Source organism: Lissotriton vulgaris, chromosome 12 (genome assembly GCF_964263255.1).
Source record: "Lissotriton vulgaris chromosome 12, aLisVul1.2, whole genome shotgun sequence".
NCBI classification, from domain to species: domain Eukaryota; kingdom Metazoa; phylum Chordata; class Amphibia; order Caudata; family Salamandridae; genus Lissotriton; species Lissotriton vulgaris.
In genome coordinates this window covers 410,500,897-410,522,443 of record NC_141700.1, presented here as the reverse complement: position 1 = coordinate 410,522,443, position 21,547 = coordinate 410,500,897, and the positions used below count along the sequence as shown (strand labels likewise).

The 21,547-nt window shown below is 47.9% G+C and overlaps 1 protein-coding gene across 1 annotated transcript in view; it reads right to left on the bottom strand.

Moving 5' to 3' along the window:
- RBL2 (RB transcriptional corepressor like 2) overlaps window positions 1–21,547 on the bottom strand; it is a 1,013,578-nt gene that overhangs the window by 826,022 nt on the left and 166,009 nt on the right. Inside the window, exon 4 of the mRNA XM_086945179.1 lies at window positions 19,858–19,922. Coding sequence (XP_086801305.1) covers window positions 19,858–19,922 — 65 coding nt within the window. The remainder of the gene's footprint in view (window positions 1–19,857; window positions 19,923–21,547) is intronic.

The window sequence follows — 21,547 nt, the reverse complement described above, 5'->3', positions numbered from 1 at the left end:
ACTCATCCACGCAACGCCACTCACACACGCAACGCCAATCACACACGCAACGCCAATCACACACGCAACGCCAATCATACACGCAACGCCAATCACACACGCAACGCCACTCACACACGCAACGCCAATCACACACGCAACACCACTCACATTGCCAATAGGTCTCGCAGTAGGAAAGTTGGAGCCATTACAATTGCAAATAACAATGCCTTTTATTTTTTTTCATTTTAAAAACATAAAGGGCTTTGTCATTTACAAAACCAATAGCTCCAACTTTCCTACTGCGAGACCTATTGGCAACGCCAGTGCTTGTTCTCTTAAGACTTTGGAGAACACTGGGTGAGTGGAATTTTGTGGATCCACGCAGATTCCAGAACTTTTCACCACAGAAATAGGAGGAAAATGTGGGTTTTCTGGCAATTGTTTAGATTTGTAAGGGATTCTGGGTAACAGAACCTGGTGAGAGCCAGCCAATTCATCCCATCCTGGATTCCCCTGGGTGTCTAGGTTTCAAAAAAGTATAGGTTTGTTAGGTTTCCCCAGGTGCCGGCAGAGGTAGGGTTCAAAATCTACAGCTAGGCACTTTTCAAATAAAGGGTCCATTTTCACTGCGAAAATGTGGTGTGTCCAAGTTGCGTTTTGGGCCATTTCGTGTCGCAGGTCCTTGGGCCTCTTACACAAGTGAGGTACCATTTTTCTCGTTAGACTTTGGGGAACGCTGGGTTGATGGAAATTTGTGGATCCACGCAAATTCCAGAACTTTCCGCCACAGAAATGTGAACAATTTTTTAGGTTTGCAAGGGATTCTGGATAACAGAACCTGGTGAGAGCCAGCCAAGTCACCCCATCCTGGATTCCCCTGGGCGCCCTAGTTTTCAAAAATTTATAGGTTTGATAGGTTTTCCTAGGTGCCGGCAGAGCATGAGTTCAAAATCTACAGCTATGTACTTTACAATCAAGCATTGGCATAGCCAATAGGTCTCGCCTTTGGAACCTTATAAGTGTTTAGTTATCCAGCACAATATCCTTGGTGCAACAACATCAACTGTTGCATGGCTAAACACCAACAGCCAAAGCTTATTTTACTTGTAGCCATTCTGCTATGCAACGTGCCTAAAAGACACTGGAAAAGTGAAATCGTTTTCGCATTGGCTAGAACTATTTGATTTGCCAATGCTTATATTCTGGATTCTTGCGGTTTTGTATTCTGTTGCCTAAGTACCCGACATATGTGAGCTAGTATTTGCCAGTGTTTTGTGATTGTTAACCTCCGCAAGAGGCCCACCACTGTTGTTTTTGGAAACACTTACTCCGGTTTTAATGTAAATGAGTGACTTACTCTTGTTGTATACACGTGATTTACTACCGAGTCCCAGTGGTAAGCCAGAAGTACTACAAGATTAAATCACAACAAAGTATTGGTCAATTGGGTACAATTTGATGTAGATATTCTTGGTTAGCCTACAGGTTAGCTCTACAAAGCAGTTGACCTAAAGATCTATCCAAAATAGATCGCTGATCAGCGCATATTTGCGGGAGACTTTGGAGCTGTCCACGTGGCCTGTTTCCCTCGAGATGAGTGAACACCAAAAGCGTAGAAAAAAATCTTTTGGGGGAAGGGCCACAAAGATATAGCTGCACGAGAGCCTCCGCTCTCATCGGAGTTTGTATCGAGGGCTACCCTCTGTAAAATGCCAGCGCAAATGTTGCATTGGAATATTCAACTCGGCCTATCCTCCAGCCTCGGGTGGGAGGGCACTCTGGGTGCCTTCAGATGGGTCTTGGGTGGTCTCTGCCGAAGCCATCTGGGGGTCTGGGGATGGTCTCTGCTGGAGTTTGTAACTACTGGGGGGCTTGGGAAGGGGGTACTCCACCAGAGTGGGGCTTGGTGGAGGCGTGGGCTTCTGTAAATGCCCTCTTATTACCACCCCCACCTCCAGAGCAGTAGCAGCCTCCCCTACCTGAGGCTGGTATTTTGCAGAGCCTCAGGTGCCCTGTTCCAGTGAGTCTCACAAAGTACTTGATTTACATGCATGGAGCTTGCAACACGAAATGCGGCAGTCAACAGGTCACTCAGAAAACAAGGCAGTCACTGAGAAATTGAGTTAGTCAGATGTCACTGAGAAAACGAGGCGGTCACTGAAAAAAAAGGTAGTAACAAGTCACTAAGAAAACGAGCCATTCAGACGGTCATTGAAAAAAAGAAGGCAGTCAGCCGGTCATTGGGAAAACAAGGCAGTTACACGTCATTGTAAACAAGCGCGTGTGCACCTCGCGCGGCAGCAGGGAGAGAGGAGGGGCCTGTGCCGGTTTCCCTTTGGGTGCGAGCAGGAACCATTTGTCAACTTTCGCTCCCGTAAGGGAATCGCCTAAAGTGCACGCGTTGCCATTGAAGGCAATGCAACGCAACGCCTGCACGTTTTTGGCTGAAAAGGCTTATCAATCGCTAAAGGTCTCCTTCCTATGCAACGCATGCACGCTGCGTAGGCAAGACCTAAAAATGGGTCCGTTTACATGTAAAAATAAAGTGTGTCCACGTTGCGTTTTGAGCAGTTTCCTGTCGGGGGTACTAGACCTACCCAGACAAGTGAGGTACCATTTTTATCGGGAGACTATGCGCGCTGTGTAGGTGAGACCTAAAAATGGGTCAGTTTTCACTGTAAAAATAAAGCGTGTCCACGTTGCGTTTTGAGCTGTTTCCTGTCGCGGGTACTAGGCCTACCCAGACAAGTGAGGTACCATTTTTATCGGGAGACTTAGGATAACAAAGAATTGTGGAGCAACTGTTATTACCTATTGACTTGGAGCTAGGCAAAGGAAGTCTTTATTTGGCCTTCATTGACCTAAAGACTGCCTTTGACCTGGTTCCCAGGGAGGAACTCTGGAGGGTGTTACACAATCTAGGGATGCCCCGGTATTTATTAAACCTCCTTATCAAACTGCACAATAACACCTATGCTCAGGTTAGATGGGGGTTGAACGGGGAAAAGACCGATAAGATCAGGGTCGAGAGGGGAGTAAGGCAGGGCTGTGTCCTGGCTCCTACCTTATTTTCCCTCTATATCAATGGGGTGGTAGACCACCTACTCGGCGAACCAGCAGACGCTCCCACTCTGGGAGGCGTAAAAATTCCAACCTTGCTGTTCGCCGATGACACCCTCCTCATCTCTAAAACACCCCAAGGTCTCCAGACATTGCTAAATCGCTTCCAGGACTTCTGCACCTCCAGGGGCCTTGTCATCAATGTGGAAAAGACTAAGTATTTAGTTTTGCACCCGCCCCGCAAGCTTGGTCGTCCCCCTATTTTGAATTCGATACCCCTAGAAAGAGTGGCAGAATTCGATTATTTGGGAATTCGACTCAACGACGTGATGAACTGGAACGCCCATATCAACAAAATGGTATTGACCCATAAAAGGGTGGGGGGGGCTCTTCTCAAAGAGTTTAACAACTCAACTAAACATTGTGTTGCCCCTCTACTTGATATTTACAAAGCTCGTGCGGTCCCTGGGTCACTGTATGGAGCCGAATTATGGGGCCTGGGTAAAGTGGATCTACTGTGCAAGGCGGAAAACAAATTCATCAAAGACCTCCTTGCCATACCATCAAGTAGTCCGACTATCCCAGTGCTCATGGATGCAGGCTGTAAAGCAATAGGGGACCAGGCTCGCCTTCGACCCCTCTTGCTCTGGGCCCGTCTGTGGAGGGTACCGGAGCTAAAAACCTACGCTGACGGCCTCGCTGAGGTGATGCACTCCGACGGATGGCACAGAATTAAATGGCTGAAGAACATCAAACACCTTCTAGGGGATCTAGGCTTGGATTTTTGTTGGGATAGCCACTCCGCTCCCCCGAAGGAGACCCTAAAAAGACTGTTCTGGGAGTGGGTCCGCACGAAGCGCAACAGTAATCAGCATCACTGCAAAGCCACCGCAGCTTTTCTGATGATAAAAGATGTTGTTGCCTACGAGCCATACATGGACCTAATAACAATTGCCATGGATCGGTCCCTGTATATCAAATTTCGGCTGGGGCTGCTACCCTTGGCTGATCTCTGTTCCAGGTGGAATAACTCCCAGCCCTCTTCACGATACTGTGCTCTCTGTCCTGACAAACCAGAGACTGTGCCACATTTTCTCTTTGAATGCCCTGATTATGGCCGACCAAGAACACGCTGGCTCGGCCCTATCTGCAGAGAATTGGGTACTCGCCAGCACTCTGTTGCCCTTCGGATTCTTTTAACTGACACAGCCCCCCCGATTGTTTGTGCCGTTGCCAAGTTTTTAAAATGGGCCTGGTTGATTAGACTTAGAAGACTGTCCGTATCAATTTAATCTTCTTTTAACTAATTTATGATGGTCTAACGTGTTTTAATGTTTTTACTTATTGTACAGTCATACTCTTTTCGACATGCTGTTTTAACTTTTTGTATCGCTTTTATGATATATGCATATCGAAATAAAGCAATCAACCAACAACCAACCTATTGACTTTCAATGCATTTCTGCCTTCCAAATGAAAAACAATGTATAAAAAAAGAAGTCATTTTGAAAAATGAGATATAATTCTCATGCTTGTATGGTTACTCACAATTTCGAAAACGTACAAACATCTACTGTTTCTAAACTCTATATTTTGTTCCAATTTCAGAAATACATAGATGTTTTTCATACAGATTTTTCCATGTATATATTTACCCAAATTAATTGCTATATACCTGGTATATAATTAAAAACCACTGCAAGCCGCTTCTCAGTTGTTGGCTCTGGCTTCGTCGGGTTCTTGGTGAACCTACAAGTCCTATATATCCCCGCAACCAGAAAGGTCCAGCGGAAGTAACAGTATATTGCTTTCAAACAGCTGTCATAATTAGAAGAAGTTACAGGGGAAAACGTTGACACAAATGTCTGTTGTTTTCAACTAATTTTCAATTTTTCCTATATTCAATGGTTAGTTTCTATAAAGAAACCTTGAAGGACCTACACAAATGACCCCTTGATGAATTCAGAATTTCGCCTACTTTTCAAAAATGTATAGCTTTCCACGATCCATTATTGCTTTCATGCCCATTTCTACCATTAACTGGAAAGAGTTTGAAAGCACAAAAAAATAGCAAAAAAAGGCGACGTCCCAGAAAAATGCCAAAACTGTATAGAAAAGTTGGTTTTCTGACAAAAGTCTATTTGTCCCTGAAAGCTAGGAAATGGTGATTTCAGGACCACAACCCCTTTTTGATACCATTTCCAGGGGAAAAAAACAGACGCTTTCATTTGTAGCCCCTTTTCCCATTCCCCCCCCCCAAAACAAAATGTATCTGTATTTTGGCTAATTTCTGGATCCCCTCCAGGGGAATCCACAAACCCTGGGTACCTTTAGAATCACCATGATGTTAGAGGAAAAGGAGATAAATTTGGTGTGGATACCTTATGTGGTCAAAAAGTTACAGAGGCCTGATCGCGAACTACCCCATATAGCCAAACAAGCATTGGAAATGCAACAGGGCTCGCATTAGGAAAGTTTGAGCTATTGGTCTTATAAATGATTTTTTTTTATTTAAGTGTTATTTTTTAAAATAGCTAAATTAATAGCTTTGTCATTTACAATGCCAATAGTTATAACTTTCGCAAATGTGACACCTATAGCATTTGTAATGCAACACGTTTTGTATTTAAGTGACTTAGATGTATTGATATTACAAATAACAATGGCTTTAATTTTTTTAAAAATAATTAATACTTAAATAATTTATTTAATCTGTAATGGCAATAGCTTAAACTTTTGTAAATAACTTTTGTGAAGATTATGTTCAGTGTATTTTATTGTGACCAAAATCCAAGAACAGAAGTGAAATATTAACATCTTTCTGTGATTTGTAATAAAGCGTGAAAGCTTGAAAACAGCTTGAAACATTGAAAGAACATGTTTGAACCAGTGATGATGTGGTTGCGCTCAGTGATGCTGTGGTTACGCTGAGTGATGCTGTGGTTGCGCTGAGTGATGCAGTAGTTGCGCTGAGTGATGCAGTGGTTGCGCTGAGTGATGCTGTGGTTGCGCTGAGTGATGCTGTGGTTGCGCTGAGTGATGCTGTGGTTGCGCTGAGTGATGATGTGGTGGTGCTGAGTGGTGCTGTAGTGGTGCTGTGGTGGTGCTGAGTGGTGCTGTGGTGGTGCTGTGGTTGCGCTGTGTGATGCTGTGGTTGCGCTGTGTGATGCTGTGGTTGCGCTGTGTGATGCTGTGGTTGCGCTGAGTGATGCTGTGGTTGCGCTGAGTGATGCTGTGGTTGCGCTGAGTGATGCTGTGGTTGCGCTGAGTGATGCTGAAGTGGTGCTGGGGTGGTGCTGAGTGATACTGGGGTGGTGCTTAGTGATGCTGGGGTAGTGCTGAGTGATGCTGGGGTGGTGCTGAGTGATGCTGGGGTGGTGCTGAGTGGTGCTGAGGTGGAAAGGTGGAAGAGAGCAGCATAACAGCATAGAAGAGAACATGGAGTTAAAGAAGTAGGCAGGTGGAAGAGAGCAGCAGATCAGCACAGGAGCAGAGAACAGGGAGTTAGAGAAAGAGGAGGTGGAAGAGAACAGCAGATTTGCACAGGAGAAGAAAACAGGGAGTTAAAGAAGGAGGCGGGGTGGAAGAGCAGCAGATCAGCACAGGAGAAGAGAAGATAACGGAGTTAGAGAAGGAGGCAGGGTGGAAGAGCAGCAGATCAGCACAGGAGAAGAGAAGATAACGGAGTTAGAGAAAGAGGCAGGGTGGAAGAGAGCAGCAGATCAGCACGGGAGAAGAGAAGAGAACAGGGATTTAGAAAAGGAGGTGGGTGGAATAGAGGGAGGGCAATAGAGGGAGGGAGGGCGATAGAGGGAGGGAGGACGATAGAGTGAGGGCGATAGATAGATAGAGGGAGGGCGATAGATAGATAGATAGAGGGAGGGCGATAGATAGATAGAGTGAGGGCGGTAGAGTGAGTGAGGGCGGTAGAGTGAGTGAGGGTGGTAGAGTGAGTGAGGGCGGTAGAGTGAGTGAGGGCGGTAGAGTGAGGGCGGTAGAGTGAGGGAGGTAGAGTGTAGGCGTGTGGGAGGTAGAGTGTAGGCGTGTGGGAGGTAGAGTGAGGGCAGTAGAGGCGGTAGAGTGAGGGCGGTAGAGTGGTAGACTGAGGACAGTAGAGTGAGGGCGGTAGAGTGGTAGAGTGAATGCAATAGAGTGAGGCCGTGAGGGCGGTATGGTGAGGTCGGTAGAGTCGTATAGTGAGGGCGTTAGAGTGAAAGCGTGAGGGTGGTAGAGTGAGGGCATGAGGGCAGTAGACAGAGTGGTAGAGTGAGGGTGGTAGAGTGAGGGCGTGAGGGCGGTAGAGTAGGGTGGTAGAGTAGAAGAGTGAGGGCAGTAGAGAGGGTGGTAGAGTGAGGGCGGTAGAGTGGTAGGGTGAGGGCTGTAGAGTGGTAGAGTGAGGGCGGTAGAGTGAGGGCATTAGAGTGGTAGAGTAAGGGCGGTAGAGTGAAGGCGGTAGAGTGGTAGAGTAAGGGCTCTAGAGTGAGGGTGGTAGAGGAAGGGCGGTAGAGTGGTAGAGTGAGGGCAGTAGAGTGAGGGCGGGATGGCGGGGCGGTAGAGTGAGGGCAGTAGAGTGGTAGAATGAGGGCAGTAGAGTGAGGGCGTGAGAGCGGTAGAGTGGTAGAGTGAGGGCGGTAGAGTTAGGGCGGTAGGGTGGTAGAGTGAGGGCGGTAGAGTGAGGGTGGTAGAATAGTAGAGTGAGGGCGGTAGAGGGGTATAGTGAGGGTGGTAGAGAGAGGGCGGGAGAGTGAGGGCGGTAGAGTGGTAGAGTGAGGGCGGTAGAGTGAGGGTGGTAGAGTGATGGAAGAAGGGCGGTAGAGAGAGGGCGGTAGAGTGAGGGCGGGAGGGCGGTAGAGTGAGGGCATGAGAGTGGTAGAGTGAGGGCGGTAGAGTGAGGGCGGTAGAGTGGTAGAGTGAGGGCTGTAGAGTGATAGAGTGAGGGCTGTAGAGTGGTAGAGTGAGGGAGGTAGAGTGGTAGAGGAAGAGTGGTAGAGTGAGGGCGGTAGAGTGAGGGCAGTAGAGTGAGGGCAGTAGAGAGGGCAGTAGAGTGAGGCCGTGAGAGCGGTAGAGTGGTAGAGTAAGGGCGGTAGAGGGAGGGCGGTAGAGTGGTAGAGTGAGGGCGGTAGAGTGAGGGTGGTAGAGTAGTAGAGTGAGGGCTGTAGAGTGGTAGAGTGAGGGCGGTAGAGTGGTAGAGTGAGGGCGGTAGAGTGAGGGCGGTAGAGTGGTAGAGGAAGAGTGGTAGAGTGAGGGCGGTAGAGTGAGGGCGGTAGAGTGATGGCGGTAGAGTGAGGGCGGTAGAGTAATGGCGGTAGAGTCCGGCCAAGGAAAACTAACAAAGGAAGCTAAGCATGCATGCAGAGAGGCGAGTGCGAGACTAGCGCTGCCTGCTCCGTAGGCATTAGAAAGGAAAGTGTGTGGCAGAAGTACAGGCTACCTGACTCTACCCATTCAGTTGTTGGCCTCTCAGCTGAGTCTGCCAACTAGACAAACAAGAAAACTGAGACAACATATTTAAATAGCTAAGAAGGGAGTCAGAATAGGGAAGGGACTCGGGGGTGATTTGTAGCTATGTTTGGCAATCCTACTCATTGCATCACTTCTGCCGAATGAAAAATAAGTGGAAATAATAAGCGAGTACAGCACAAACAACAATCACTACTAGAAACGCAACAAACTAGTTCCGAGAAAGAAGGACTGTTTCCCACTCTATATAAAGGCAGTAGCTTCTGGCAGAACACAAGCCCCTGTGAATTAGCAACATCTGGGTGTCATCTGACCTTGCTGGCAGCCTTCCAGCAAGGCAGCGCAGGAAACTCAATGAGGGAAAGCTAGAAGACTTTCAACCAGAAAAGGAAAAGCTGCCATGTTAAAATAAACGTGAGACACGGCCTGGCGGCGTGTAAAGTGTAAGTACGGTCGGCCTGGGCAGTGAAAGGGGAGGAGGGAGGAGAAATGCGAGTCACGGCGGCAGCAGCAGCCTTTGATGTGCCGACCGGCCGTGCAGTGAATAATTAGGGGAGGAGAAATGCCGGCTGGGGAAGCTTGAGATGCCTGTGGGAGGAAGGCTGGTGGCTTTGATGTGCAAGCGCTTATTGCCAATGCGCTTGCGCATTGAGCTTGTTTTTCTCGGGCACAGCAACAAATCGCCGAGATGGTTAAGCTCTCGTTAAGCGCATTAGCAGGCGAGCCCTAAAAAGGGCTCAGCACTGGGGTGGAAAAGGCCCAGCAGTTAAGGGGTTATCACATGTTAACGTTGAATCACAACGTGGAAACTTCACTAGACGCAGTTTAAATATACTGCCATAGTGGAACACATTCCAGTGGCACATGCAATGTGTTGCAATTTATAAGCTATTCCTGTGCACGAAGGTTGACCAAAGGCATTAGAGTACTTTGCAAATGAACTAAAATAAAAACATTTACAAAAAAGATACCCATAATAACAAGCCAGTAAGATACTAATATACCCGTCAATAGGTTTCCCTCTTTGCTTTTCTCTGTCACCGGACTTTACTTTTCACCTGTCCCCCTTGGGCACAGTTGATCCACGCTAGCAGTTTTAAACATCCTTGCTCTAGTATTTGTTCAGTCACGTGACCATCTGATCACGACGGGTCTATCCCCAAACTTCCCAGCTCATACTCCTCTTTGATTCACAGTACGCATTAATTACGTCCGTTTCCCAGATTCATGCTGGCTTCCCCCGATTAGACTCTAATTCCAACTTAGGCTCAGTACTTCAGACCAACTGCCCCGAAAACGACCCTCTCCGCTGACTTCAGGTATGAGTGCTATACTTTTACCCCATTCCACTGATCTCAATTCCAGAGTACCAATTAACACCTTACCTTCATCCCCCTGTGTAGTTCACTGCTGTGATTCAGACTTCCATTGGTTGGAGGTTTCCTTTTGCTGGATTTGCTCATTGGCCCACCAACAACCTTGTTGGACCTTCTCCTGTGTGCACCCCACACGACTAGGTTGTTCTTTCAAAATTGATGCAGTAAGCTGCTCAGTTTTTTGGAGGCCTAAATACCCCCTGACCATGCCAGGTTTATCAAATTGTCCAACCAAGTGATACACCATGTGTATTGACTGTGCCATGGCCACCCGCGGTTCCTTACCATATGGTCTTCTTTCCTCATGACATATCTCCCTACATTACAGATTCCTTTACTCCTCGCATGGACATGCTGGCATGCCTTGACTCCCATATATTTCTTTCATGAACTTAGGGACCCTTACATACCTTGTGCATTAACCTTTGATCACAGGTTTTATACATTGGTTATTTGACCATTTCCTATGGCCTCACACCTATTTCCCTTCATTGTCCTATCCCTTCTTATTCCCTTATACAGAACACCTGAAATGATTAGTAACCTGGTCCTGATGACGACCTGAAGTTTTCACAGGTTGAAACGCCTTCGACCATTCAGTGCATCTCTTGGCGCTCTGGTGGTTGAATAAAAACATTGAATTACTTTTTTCACCCTGTAAAATATACTGTTTTGTAACCATCCTTTGTTCGATTTTTTATGTGCCTTTATTTCCGCTGTTTCTTCATAGTCTCTCACGTGCCACCTGCACAGGCATGTATGTGCACACAATTATTTGGATTACACTCACATACATTGAAATAGTGCTGATATAACTATTGATGTATATTAATCTTATAAATACAGACTACTGTATGTATTTGAAAAATGTCTTGATTGTCTCCTTTTTCTGTACTTCTGTAATTTACATGTTTTACTTTATAAATCTGTCTATTTAAAGTGTGACCTGTTGCGACATTTTTGACTGTTATAACTGATCTACCCAGGTTTCAACTGGGTATACAGGTCTTCACCTGCGGTTTTCCCTGACACTTACTTAAGTGAGCACCATATACTAAGCCAGCCTCTCACAGTAACCAGACAAAAAGGGGCACTTTCCTACAGACACGACAACACTTTATAAAAACAGTGTGTATTTTTATGAGTTTTGAGAGTGCTTAATTATCAAAATCCGCCAGAGGGTACCAGAGATATGTATTTTCTAAGTATTAAATTACTTTTAGTTCAATCGCAAACGAGCATTGGTCAACAAAAAGTTAGCAAACTTTTAGAAAGTTTGGAACAGGTTGTTCAGCAACTCCGACTAGACTTGGACGACCAAATCTGACATGGCAGAGGTCTAGGTAGCCAGTAAGGTTACTATGGACAGTTACCTGGCCACCAGAGCCGTTTACCCCATAGACTATTGTAACGGGGCTAGCGGACTAAGTGACCCCGTACAGCAGGACCCCCCAGATTGGTGGTACGCCGCTCACCTCTCACCATGCCCGTTGTCCCCACAGCTGCCCGACGACCCGTGGATGGAAGACCCGGAAGGCTACGCGACCACATCGGATTTGGGACATGGCTCCTTTAACTGGTATGAGGACGAAGAAGTGGCCCGCCTCTCCTCGGCGGCGGGACGTCAAAAGGCGGAAGTGAAGGTACGACGAAGGACGGCGTTTCCCTGGAGGAAGAGGACGGAGCGGTGAGGAGAAGCAGTCGTGTGAAGAAGAATCCGGAGGAAGAAGACGAGGACCAGACGAGCCCAGCTGAGATCATCAAGCCAGGAGGCCAACGTCTCGGTGCATCGCCCCGCCACGTTCCCGAGGGAGGAGCGTGGCTTTCCAAGGTACGGGGCAGAGTTGCGGGGTGGGTGGAACGGCCAGGTCTGCCTACCGAGTAACGCCCTTGTGTACCTAGAATCCCCTGTACCCCTACCTTCACGAGCACTTTTGAGCACTGCTCTCCGTTGTGAATAAATCACCTGCACATGGTTTCCCTCACTCCCCGGACCCTGTGAGATTTGTACCGGTCGCCCCAGTAACCGTTCTCAATCTTCTTTTTCATTTCTCGGTCTTGGGGAATACCTCGGAGGAACCGGAAGACAGCGGCTACAGACTGGGATTGCCGTCCTGAGAGACAGAAGGCTCTCCCCCTTGAGCCAGGGAAAACCCGGGGACTGCAAAGGAAGCCCTGGCCCTCCCCCTTCCAAACCAGACTGAGACTATCCTGTTGGACCCCGTGGAGAGTACAAGAGAGAGACTCATTAACCTTGATCCCACGGTCCCCAGCACCCCTATTACCCTACTTCCCCGCTACGAATGCCCTTTTGGCTATGAAAAGAAAGACCTATATCCCAATAAAACCATCTTTGAGATCACTAATCAAGGATCCAGTCTTTGTGTTGACCCCCAGCCCTCCGGTCTCTACAGGGCCGATCCTAGCCCCACAGCCCCCCCTGGGACAGCTGGTGTCAGAAGTGGGATCTACCACATCACCCATCTGTAATCCTGAGATGGAAGCCCTAATTGACCACCTCATTAAAGGCCAGGAGAAATTAGAGTGGGCAGTAGAGCAGCAGATACAAACCGCCCAAGCTGACCGGGACCTGTTTAAATCCACCATTACGGCCCAACTCAAAGGTCTTAGGATGGTGCCGCCTCCCTCACAGGTCATCACCGGAGAAGTCCGACAGATCCCCCCCCATCACGCGGGAATGGCCCTACAGAAGTATGTATCAGGAGAGCACCCAGATGCCTTTCTTCTCAACTTTGAGAGGGCGGCCCGGGCTATGGGATGGCCCGAAGAAAAATGGCCTTTTTTCTTAGCTCCTCTCCTCACTGGCGAGGCACAGTCGGCCTATCAAGCAGCGAACCCATTAGGGAACACCGCATATAGGACTATTAAGGAGGTTATCCTTGACCATTTGGGCCTAGACCAGGAGGCCTAACGAGTAAAATTCAGGAAGGAGAGGGGAGTCCCTGGGGAGAACCCTAAGACCCTCTTCTTCAGACTACGAATGGCAGCCGATAAATGGTTACGACCAAACGTGTGCAGTAAGGAGGACATCCTGAACAAGGTGTATTTGGAGCAGTTTATGGAGGCGCTACCTTATGCCACACAACGATGGCTACGTCAACATGCTAGGCTAGACGTTAATAAAGCCATAGAGATGGCCTCTCATTATGCACGAGCCCAACCCAGGACAATCATATGGGATACAGAAAAAACAGATAAATCCCATAAACCACAAAACACGCCGAAACCGGAAAAGAAACCCAAAAGCGGGTTTGAAGTGGTGAGGCCACGACCACCCGGGATGACATCCCCCATGTCCAGGGGCCCCCAATGCTTCGAATGTGGGGAGTGGGGCCACATAGCCAGGATGTGTCCCCGGAAAAAAACACCCGAAGAACCCATGGAGGTGGGCTACCTCCCTAGGACAGTGTTGTACTCAGCAGAACTTGGCAGCTCTTTTTATGTGAGTATGACGCTTAATGGATTTACGGTAAAGGCCCTCCTAGATTCAGGGTGCCGTCAGTCGGTGGTCCAGGAACGCTTTGTTACACCAGACCAAATCTCCCTTCCCGCCACCGTGTACATACGTTGTGTACACGGCGATGTAAAGCCTTATCCTGTAGCTGACCTGACCCTGTATTTGCCCAAGAGAGAACCTTGCCACGTCAGAGTAGGGGTGGTAGATTCTTTACCCGAGGATTTCATACTGGGGACAGACAACCCTGAATTCCTGTCCCTATTTAGGGAGACCCTGTCTCATCCCCCTTCTACTACCACAGACGCCCAGTCTACCTTCCTGTCCCCGGAACCCTGGGCGATCGAGTTTCCGCTTCGCCCAGGGAGAAGATAGAACCCTATATAATGCGTGGGAAAGCGCCCATGCCAGTGAAGGAGCCACAACCCCGTCATATCCCAGGTTCTTGATCAAAAAGGAGTTACTGTATCGTCAAGCGCAGTGTGACGGAGACCTACAATTGTTGGTTCCAGTGTCCTTCCGAGAACAGGTCCTGTTCTTCGCCCATGCCCATCTAACCGCCGGCCATGCAGGCAAAGAAAAAACCACGGACGTTATCCTTCGTCCTTTCTTTTGGCCAGGGATATACAAAGACGTTCAGAACTATTGCGCCCAATGTGAAATTTGCCAAAAACGTAATACACAACGACCCAGTGCTGCCCCCCTACAACGGATGCCGATAATAGGAACCCCCTTTGAGAGGATCGGTATGGATTTGATAGGGCCCCTGCCTAAGACACCTAGAGGACACCTATACGCATTGGTGGTCGTCGACTACGCCACTCGGTTCGTGGAGGCTTTCACGTTAAGAACCACTAAGACTTCGGCTATAACAGAGAAGTTTGTTGAATTGTTCTCTAGGGTGGGTTTTCCAAGAGAAGTCATCACCGACCAAGGGACCCCCTTCACGTCCAAACTAATGAAGGAGGTTTGCCGCACCCTAGACATCAAGCATTTGAAGACTTCGGTATACCATCCTCAGACCGGTGGTCTCGTCGAACGGTACAATCAAACCCTAAAGATGACCCTGAAAAAGATGTTGAGTGCCGAAGGACCGTCATGGGATAGATTACTACCCCTGGCCCTTTTCGTTATCCGTTCACAAAAGCAGAGCAGCCTGGGTTGTTCGTCCTTCGAACTATTGTACGGTCGCCTTCCTAGGACACTTCTGGAAATAACCAAAGAAATGTGGGAGACAGAGGAAATACAGGATCAGAAAAGCATGCTGGAGTATACAACCCAGTTGAGAAACAAACTAGGGAAACTAAGGGACCTAGCACATGCCTCATTAGACCACCAACAAATGAGGTACAAACAGAACTATGACAAGGGGAAGAAATTAAGAAGAATCGCTGTCGGGAAGTGGGCTCTAGTTCTTCTACCGGCCATCAATAATAGCTCCAAGAGCAAATGGCAAGGCCCATATCAAGTCATTGAAGCTATCGGTCAAACCACTTACCGATTACAGCTCTCCCCACGGAAAACACAAACCTACCACATTAACTTGCTAAAAGAGTGGTTAGGACCACCGCCACAGGATGGACAACTGGCCATTCCGGCCGGGTCACCTCAATCCTCGTTAAACCAACTAGTGGTGAATACAGCGCTAACCACCGACCAGAAACAGGAGTTGCAGGACACCCTGGCGCCCTTCTCGGATGTGTTTTCTGACACCCCAGGGAGAACCAGTTTGGTGGAACACAGGATTGAAACCATACCCGGGAAGATAGTGAAACAAATTCCCTACAGAATTCCGGCTGCCCGAAGAGAAGCAGTCCGAAAGGAAGTTAATGAGATGCTTCGAATGGGGGTAATACGACCCTCGCAGAGTCCCTGGGCCTCCCCGATCGTAATGATCCCCAAACCAGACAGATCAAAGAGATTCTGTATGGACTTCAGAGCGCTAAACGCCGTGTCCCACTTCGATACCTACCCTATTCCCCGGGCAGACGAGTTGGTGGAGAAGATTGGAGACGCCCGCTACATCACAACCATTGACCTCACGAAGGGGTACTGGCAGGTGCCTCTTCGTGAGGAGGACAAGAAGAAGACCGCCTTCGTCACGGATGATGGCTCGTACGAGTTCACCGTCCTCCCTTTTGGCCTGCACGGAGCCCCCGCCACGTTTCAGCGCCTCATGAACCAGGTACTCCGGCCGTATGTTTCATTCAGCTCGGCGTATCTGGATGATATCGTCATTTACAGTACAGAAAGGAAAGAGCATTTGAGACACCTACAGATCATCCTCACCGCCTTACGAAGAGCCGGTCTGCATATTAACGCAAAAAACTCAAGAGCAGCGTTCACTAAGGTCAACTACCTGGGATATGTATTGGGTGATGGCGCCATAGCTCCCCAAAGCGAAAAGGTTAGAGCTAAAGAGAAGGTACCCTTCCCAGCCTGTAAAAGAGACATGCAGGCCTTTTTAGGACTGGTAGGTTACTACCGTAGGTTCATTCCTCAGTTTGCAGAGACCGCTGCCCCCCTGACAGATCTTTTACGCAAAGACACTAGGCTCCATGAATACTCACATCCTTCTCCTGAGACTGTTAAAGCCTTTCAAGCCTTAAAGGGTTTTATGACATCAGCCCCCGTCCTAATGTCCCCTGACTACAAGAAAACATTCATACTGGCCACCGACGCCTCGAATGTAGGGATAGGCGCAGTATTGTCCCAGATAGGGGAGGACGGGACAGAACACCCTATACTGTATGTGAGTAGGAAGTTGTACCCCCGGGAATGCCACTACTCCACAATCGAGAAAGAGGCCCTAGCCATCAAGTGGGCCGTCGATAAGCTGAAATACTATTTAGAGGGTTCTCAGTTCATCCTTCATACGGACCATGCCCCATTGAAATGGATCCACCAAAACCGTAGTCAGAATCCTAGAGTGCTTCGCTGGTTCCTGTCGTTACAGCCTTATTCCTTCTCTGTGCAGCATAGGAAAGGGAAAGACAATGGGAACACGGACTTCCTGTCCCGGGTCTTTCCTCTCCCCGATCGGGAGATGCCAGGGGGGGAGGAATGTAACGGGGCTAGCGGACTAAGTGACCCCGTACAGCAGGACCCCCCAGATTGGTGGTCCGCCGCTCACCTCTCACCATGCCCTTTGTCCCCACAGCTGCCCGACGACCCGTGGATGGAAGACCCGGAAGGCTACGCGACCACATCGGATTTGGGACACGGCTCCTTTAACTGGTATGAGGACGAAGGAGTGGCCCCGCCTCTCCTCGGCGGCGGGACGTCAAAAGGCGGAAGTGAAGGTACGACGAAGGACGGCGTTTCCCTGGAGGAAGAGGACGGAGCGGTGAGGAGAAGCAGTCTTGTGAAGAAGAACCCGGAGGAAGAAGACGAGGACCAGACGAGCCCAGCTGAGATCATCAAGCCAGGAGGCCAACGTCTCGGTGCATCGCCCCGCCACGTTCCCGAGTGAGGAGCGTGGCTTTCCAAGGTACGGGGCAGAGTTGCGGGGTGGGTGGGACGGCGAGGTCTGCCTACCGAGTAACGCCCTTGTGTACCTAGAATCCCCTGTACCCCTACCTTCACAAGCACTTTTGAGCACTGCTCTCCGTTGTGAATAAATCACATGCACATGGTTTCCCTCACTCCCCGGACCCTGTGAGATTTGTACCGGTCACCCCAGTAACCGTTCTCAATCTTCTTTTTCATTTCTCGGTCTTGGGGAATACCTCGGAGGAACCGGAGGACAGCGGCTACAGACCGGGATTGCCGTCCTGAGAGACAGAAGGCTCTCCCCCTTGAGCCAGGGAAAACCCGGGGACTGCAAAGGAAGCCCTGGCCCTCCCCCTTCCAAACTAGACTGAGACTATCCTGTCGGACCCCGTGGAGAGTACAAGAGAGAGACTCATTAACCTTGATCCCACGGTCCCCAGCACCCCTATTACCCTACTTCCCCGCTACGAATGCCCTTTTGGCTATGCAAAGAAAGACCTATATCCCAATAAAACCATCTTTGAGATCACTAATCAAGGATCCAGTCTTTGTGTTCACCCCTAGCCCTCCGGTCTCTACAGGGCCGATCCTAGTCCCACAGCCCCCCCTGGGACAACTACAACAAAGTGGTCCTGCTGCTGGGGATGCAGGATGAAAGGATGCTCTTGGTGCTGTGCGGTCGACGAGGGTGAGTTGCAGGCGATTCCTCAGTCCACGAATGATGTTGGGCACTTTTGGCCACTAAACCCTAGGTTCCACGAAATCCACTTTGCAACCTCTCTGCAATAGTGGAAGGCCACCTGCGGCTGGGCTCCGACCTCGCAATACAGCTCTCACAGCGAATACAATTGGTGGAGGGCTAGTGTCCCTCGTGGGGAACCAATCCAAAATCAGAAAGCACTCGTGCTACTTTTTGCTATCGTGGATTAGTCTCTTGGGGCTCCAGGCAGCTGTCAGAGTCGATATCTCAGAAGTGGCTTCTGCTTTGCCAGTTTGGGATTCTTCAGCTGTAATGTCCCTGGGTGCTGTTCCAAGGGTTCAGCTACCAGGCCCTTGGAGTCACTGCTTCGATCTGGAGCTGGAAATCAACTTTTCCTTCTAGCCAGGCGCCACAGGCAGAGTCCAATCTTCACTAGTCCAAAGTGCAGCAGGTGCAGTCCTTCTGACGGTGCAGCCTCTCTTTGCGCAGTTTCAGGGATAGCAGGGCAGTCCCTCTTCCGTCCTTTCTACAAATCCAACCTGTACTAAGTTCCATAGTGCCCATTTTATCATGGGACAGTGCCCGAAGGGACAATGCAATCACTAGCCACAGGACTAGTAGGTCCCCTCCACTTTGATGACAAGGGCCCCATGATGTGTGGTATTTTGCAATGCCAGAGTGCAATATTCTTCCCACTCTCAAGATGTTGTGACTTTATCTTGACTGTGAGGAGCTTGGTAGCCCACTCCAGATGTGTGGCTACCTAAGGGCTACAGGCCCACAGGAAAACCTGTTTGGGCACGGGTTTTCCCTCTCTGTCACTGTCCCCAACTTGTCTACATGAACCAAAAGGCAGCCAGTTGAGGAGTGCTGTTTGTATTTTCCCTTCAAATGCAGCATCTCCTTTAAAGCTCCCCTTTTGCGTTAACACCCAGAGTGGCTCACTAAGAGAGGTGAGGTAACAACACACCCTGCAGCAGTGGCTTTTGTTCCTAAGCCTGGGAGTCATTCACACATCTCGCCAAGAGGGCAGGATGCTGTCTGTGTGCCAGAACCTGTGTGAGGCCACTGGACCAATTGGGGCACAGACTGGCAACTTTCTAAAAGCTAACTTTTAAAGTGACATTAATTTCGACTTGAGCATCAAGTCAGATTTAAAGCCACAATTAGGATGATAATAAAGTTATGTGCACGCATTAAAGTGAGTGCATCCCTGGATGGAGGCACACCATAGGGTTCCAAAATGAGTTTAGACTTCAATCAAGTTCATGATGAAGTGTTTTCAATTTATTTCATGAAAAAAGTTTGTTTGATATTCACATCATATCAAAGTTGTGCACTGTTCACAAGCGTCTTGCATATAGGTTAATGAGTTCCACTCCCTATGCATTTCGGGCGGAGCCCTTTGTCAAGGGGTATCTACAAGGGATGAAGAAGATTGAGTAACCAGTTACCATAACACAAAGAATAGGTATGTTAATTCACGGATAAACATCGTAGTGCACCTCCCACCTCTCAAACAATTAGGATGATACCATACAGTACCCAGTAAGGTTGTCCCAATCAGAAGTTAGCCAGGTCCGGTTGCCAGCTGGTAATACTGTGTTAGCCAATAGGGATACTAATGGCTCCTCAGCAGAACAACAACTTTAAGGGTTTTGCTGCTAAGACACATATAAACCTACTCATCTTGCTTAGCAATATACAGCTCCCTGCCACAGGGCTCTATTAGTCTTCCTCAGGTGAGACAAACATAAAATTAAGCGAAGTGGTGGTCTTGTCATTTGTTTAAATGACAAAGTCGAACTACCAGTGTAAACACTTCCCTTTCAGTCTGCAGTGGTATGTTGGGAGCTAATCTGTCCTTTGGCACACACAGTGCTGCAGCGCTGGGTGGACACTGCCCTACATGCCCTTGATACCTTGGGTACCAAATACCAATGCCCATCTGGCAAGTCAGTGCTTGCGAATTGGGGACATCCAATTCAAAATATCTTTTGTAATGAGTCAGACCACTGGCACAGAGGTTGGGACAGCAGGCCTCAGTGCATTCTCAAGTCAAGAAACTAGCAAACAGTATTCCAAATAAGAGGTGGGAACGTGCAAAAAGCCTGTTTTCTGACACCACCTAAAATATTTAAAAGCTTTATTTCAAAAGTGATGTAAAACATCCGTTCTTCAACTATTACAAGTTTAACGTTTGCATTAACAGTACAAACTGTGCAATTTTTATGATTATGTCATTAAAATAGACTGCATAGCTTTATTTACATTGTGTTGTGACACATACTTTTATCCCCATTTGAGCTTACCTTTTGCGTGAACAAACAGCACCCAGCAAAAATTAAAAACTTCAGAGACTGTACAAGGATGGCGCCTGCCAAAACAAGGAAGAAGAATGTCAATTGTAATGTCCACAAATACATGCCTGCAATATAACTTTAGGATCAAATACCACACCACAGAATTATAACCATTCACAAGGGTAGCACATGCCATCAGGAGGTAAAACATATTGCTTAAAATGGATAGTTATATTACCTTATTTACATCTACAAAACAATTGTTGCAATGTGAAACGTACAGCAATCAATTTCACAACAAAGTGTTTCAAGCTTGTTTTGAGTTATAGTGAGAATCAATAGTTCTTCCTGTTTCCTCTGTATTATCTTTTGTGAGGAAATGGAAATTAATTGCATTTCATTTTATTATGTGTTGTCTAATGAGAAGCAGGAAGAGTCCTGCCTCCACGTGATGGGCTGTGACAAACTTAATGGGACTATGATCAGAACCAAGTAAACCAAAGTGGGCAGAACAAATAATCCTGATCATATATTTAAGCAAGATACAAGAGTAAATTGATCCATTGTGTCAATCATTGCTTTTGAAGATAACTATAACTGATCAATGCAGGTTGAAAATATAGATTAGTAGCAAGGAGATTGATATAGATAAATCAGTGGTTGTGTTAATGTGTATTCATTTAATTTTTAAAACAATCTTCATTTTGCTTGATCTTCTTGGAAAATCTCATTAAGTAATGTTTCATTATATCATTTTAATTATTCTAATCTTTTATATATCTTTCATGCAATGTTACTCAGTGAGAAAACTGAGAATTTTTTTTAAATAGCCAATTTTTAGGTCTCGCCTCTCAATGCGCATGCGCATTGAGCAGAGCGAGACTATAGCGACTTAAACAGACTTTACCCAACTGGTACCCAACTGGCAATTTGGTGCTGTGCCTGTGCGCTTTTAGGTCAATGCGCAAGCGCATTGACCTAAAATGCGCGTGCACATCATCAAATCGCCATATGTTCCCCAGCAGCTCTTCCCGCTCCGCCCCACAAGCTTTGAAGTGAAGCTTAGCTTCACTTCAAAGGCCCCTGCTGCTTTACACCCTCATCGCCGCTCTCCCCGCTCCGCCCCCTCCCCTGCCCGCCGTGTCGCATTTCTCGCATTTTTCGTTCCTGAATTCAAGAGCATTTTCTAAAAGAGATCGGGTTCGGGGTTGATATGCAGCAGCTCAGCAACAACCCTGAAAACGGCATTATTACTAACTGCCTGGTCAGACCACCCTGCACTGAACTCCCAGAGACTACATGAAATGTGAGGTCGGGGTAAAAATCTCACCGCCACTGTCGCAACGACCAGAGCAGGTTTAGCTAGCACATTTAATATTCTTCATAAATGTTAATTACATTTGACATTACACCAAATATAACGCCATGTTCACTCTGCGTGCAGTGTGATTGAGCACTGACCTTTGGTTATGTGTCACACCAGTGCTGCACAGACCGTAAACTGTTGATGTTTCATAAGACCCAACAAATATATTAACAATTGCAGCAGCATCTTAAGCATTTGAAATTCTCTCATGTTGAAAATCCACAAATGATCTGCCCGAATGTGAAATGTTGCATCTGCTGGGTCGTTCTTCAGTGTTTATTCCTGGCTGTGGAAGGATTTCTGTCCTGTGTTCGCTGTACTTGGCAGTATTTG